At 37.6% G+C, this 3,232-nt stretch overlaps 1 protein-coding gene across 1 annotated transcript; it reads right to left on the bottom strand.

Annotated features, from left to right (window-relative positions):
• Positions 1 to 200: 200 nt before the first annotated feature.
• On the bottom strand, positions 201 to 2,802 carry LOC116106924 (S-type anion channel SLAH3-like). The gene is made up of 5 exons (XM_031393229.1): positions 2,734 to 2,802; positions 1,912 to 2,397; positions 1,051 to 1,821; positions 915 to 946; positions 201 to 821 (listed from the first exon to the last, which is right to left on the bottom strand). Exons 1-5 carry the CDS (start codon positions 2,734 to 2,736, stop codon positions 425 to 427), a joined length of 1,689 nt encoding a protein of 562 aa, XP_031249089.1. The 5' UTR covers positions 2,737 to 2,802; the 3' UTR covers positions 201 to 424.
• Between the last annotated feature and the right edge of the window lie 430 nt (positions 2,803 to 3,232).

The raw sequence follows: 3,232 nt of genomic DNA, 5'->3' as shown, positions 1-3,232 counted from the left end.
ATTAAATAACCAAAGAGATGAACAATACTTTTGAAATAACAAAAAAGTCTCATATTATGTAAGAAATAATACTACTGTATATGCCATATGGTGTAGGAGTTGCAGAGGAAGGTATCATTTGTTTTGTTTGGTTGATTAATTCATTGGACCGCATGTGAATTACAAAAGATTTGGCACTCTTATTCTAGTAATAGTCAAAATTTACATAAATGCTATCTGATTATTAACTAATACAACTGTTTTACATTACATCATCCCTGCAGCATGAATCTTCATCTCATTTCTGAGCATGGTCACTGGAACTGTTTAGACTTCCTAGATTATAATATATGTTCCTCACATGATTCAATGATGAAGATTCAGAAAATGGCGAGGATCAAACATTTAACACATACTCCTGAACACTACTTGGGCCAAAAATAGCTCACAATTTATTCTCAATACTCTCTTCATTATCAGTACTACGAGGATCTACACAAGCTTCTACATACTTACCTTCCGGAGAAAATTTCAAGTAATTTTCAATATCTTTGTGGTCTGAGCTTCCATGTCTTAGATGATGGAGCCACTTTCTGTGATGGTGGTGTTTTGGCCTTTTTTCACTAATGGCAATGGCAATGTCATTAAGGAAGAGGTCTCGGAGCACAAAGGCGTGGAGTATTGTAGTTACAAGGAGAGCTGTTACAACGAGTGAGGAAATTGAAGAGAGTGTAACAGCAAGAATTCGAGTTACTACATTGGTGACTTCATTTGAGTACCTAATGGTAGCAATTGCAGCACCAGTCATTGGGAATGTGTATGCCCACCAAGCCAATGAGAACCTGTAAATTCAAGAGACAACACATTCTTGAGAAAACTGAACCTTAAATTGGCAAAACAATAGCTTAAACAGGAATTCATTCATGTCATCTTACTTGAATCCTCGGAAAAAATTGATTCGAACTGCCTGCATAATCACATTTAAGAACAAAAAAATAGCAGAGGTTAGAACTATATGATTATGATAGTAAAGATCAACGAGGTAATGTATTTAGGCGATTGGAGACTAACCAGTGAGAAATAAAGGAACAAGCAAATGAAGTAGGCGATCCGTGCTCCATAATCAAATGAACCTTGCAACCTTGCCCATGCCATAGAAGCAACACTAGGCGCTGCGACGAACAAAAAGAACACAGGATGGAGTTCCTTTGGGAGCGTTTCATTTGTTGGAAGTCTTTGGTAGAGAGTAACAAACAGGACTGTGTAGTGAGCCAGGCCAACGGCAAAGAAGAAAAGAGGCCCTTCTTTTAGCCCCATGGATGCCCCCAATAATGCCCCCACAAAGTTGCCAACAATTGCTAGATGATTTGAAGGATTAGCCACCTTTGAAAGTCTGCGTTGGCCTCCTGACATCCACTGTCCATAGAGCTTAAGCTCAAAACAAAATATTGGAGTCATAATAACATACCAAAGGGCTCCAGGTAAGGTCTTAGTAATTGAAGGTGGGACTCCCATAGCTAAAAACAGTAGGGCTATCCAAGGAGCAAAGAAGAAGTTGACACGAATTGGATGGTAATACTCGCGACGAACGGCTTCAAAGTAAAAAATTACTTTCATAAGGTAGACTGAAAAGATAACAACCACAAGAGCAACGGCTATGAACCACAGAACAAGATTTATAAGTGGGGTTATGTGGAGAAACTTTGTGGATTCAGAGGTGGCCAAAGTTTTCCATAAAATTGCTTGGCTGCTAACTCCGAGACAGATACCAAATGAAGAGACGGGAAAACGGAGAAGAAATGGCCAAGTCCTGTCTTCTGGAAGCAATATCTGCTCTGAAGCCTGTAAATTAAATTTTAATGAAATTCTTAGTACTAGATCATCAAATTAACAGATAAATAATTGAATGATATGAAATAAATAAATACAGACTCTAAGGGTGTCCAATTCAGGCCCTTCCAGTGCATCAAAATATCTGTCAACAGGCAAATTAGTTTCCATTTCTGATTTCTTGGTTTCCTCTTCCGGTCCAACTTCCTGTGGCCTTCCACCGCGGAGGTTTGTCAGCTGCCTCTCAAGTTTTCCAGACCATGTTTTGAAAGAATCAAACCTTCTATCCCTGAACCTACTAGCTCTACTTGGATGATGGATGAAATTTATATTCTCAACTGTCCTTTCTACTACAAACCCTTTAGGTATAGGCTGAGAATGAGACTTTGCATGCATTGGAATTCCTCCAGCAGTAGAATCTGAAATCATTGTACTAGATTCTTTTTCGCTGAGATTAAAAGCAACGCTTTTAGGAGTCTGGAATTCATCACTCCTGAAGGGAGAAGATGGCATGCTAATAGAAACAGAATCCTTCCTGTGATGATGAGATTCTTTGCTCTGGCTTTGGACATCAGCAGTGTCAGTAACCTGTCAAAGATGAATCAGAAAAATTATGATAATAGAAATATAAAATTTGGTCTTTTCCCCTCCATAAATAGCACTATGTCATTAACCCACCTCAGAAAATATTCCAGAAACTGGGTTTTTAATATCAACAAAAACTGAAAACAGCTACTGGAAAAAATGGCAAGTGTAACAACCACCATAACAATACAATAAAAATAGCAAAACTTGAAATAGCTACCACAACAGCATCAGTTTATTACAACAAAACCTCTAGTAAATGCTTAATCTAACAACTGTAACTGTGCAGTGCCCTGTTTCTACTCTTTTCTAGAAGGACAAAAGAGAATGTATTCTTACCATAGCTGATGAATTCAGAGGTTTAATTTCACTTGGTTGACTCTGATTATTTAAGCCTTTTTTCCTCCAAAAATGTAAAGCCCTCAACTTCATTTGATGATAAGAACTGGAGGAGTGATGGAATTTCTTCAGGGGAATTCTGCTTTGCGTGATCCATGAATTTGTGTTCTCCATTACCATTCAAAAACCACCTGAAACACATAACATGTTACTTAAAAAGCTCTCTCAAGTCCTGTTATGTGTGATCAACTTTACAGAAAGCATTTACAGAAATATTAAGATATTCAAAAACTTTCAACCACTAATTTGGAATAGGAAACATCATTTAATAAACTTCATCGGCCAATTAATCTCTGCCACAACTGCTTCAAGGAAAAAATGCTAAACATGGCTACGCAGCACAAAATGTGCATCTCATGTTGTCTAAAGAAATTTTTCAAGCGTAGACAAGAAGGTGGTTCAAAATTTCCACAGACAGTTACCATGATTCTTATCATAT

The sequence above is a fragment of the Pistacia vera genome, unplaced genomic scaffold (genome assembly GCF_008641045.1).
Source record: "Pistacia vera cultivar Batoury unplaced genomic scaffold, PisVer_v2 Contig524, whole genome shotgun sequence".
NCBI lineage: Eukaryota > Viridiplantae > Streptophyta > Magnoliopsida > Sapindales > Anacardiaceae > Pistacia > Pistacia vera.
The sequence above is the reverse complement of the archived record's forward strand: the minus strand, read 5'-3'. Positions and strand labels throughout refer to the sequence as shown.

Bases quoted from the DNA above. Each gene is read 5' to 3' on its own strand.
- LOC116106924 (XM_031393229.1), bottom strand. The intron at 947-1,050 runs GTTAGTCTCCAA...GTGATTATGCAG, and splicing joins TGTTCCTTTATTTCTCACTG to GCAGTTCGAATCAATTTTTT. The intron at 822-914 runs GTAAGATGACAT...TTGAATTTACAG, and splicing joins AATTTTTTCCGAGGATTCAA to GTTCTCATTGGCTTGGTGGG.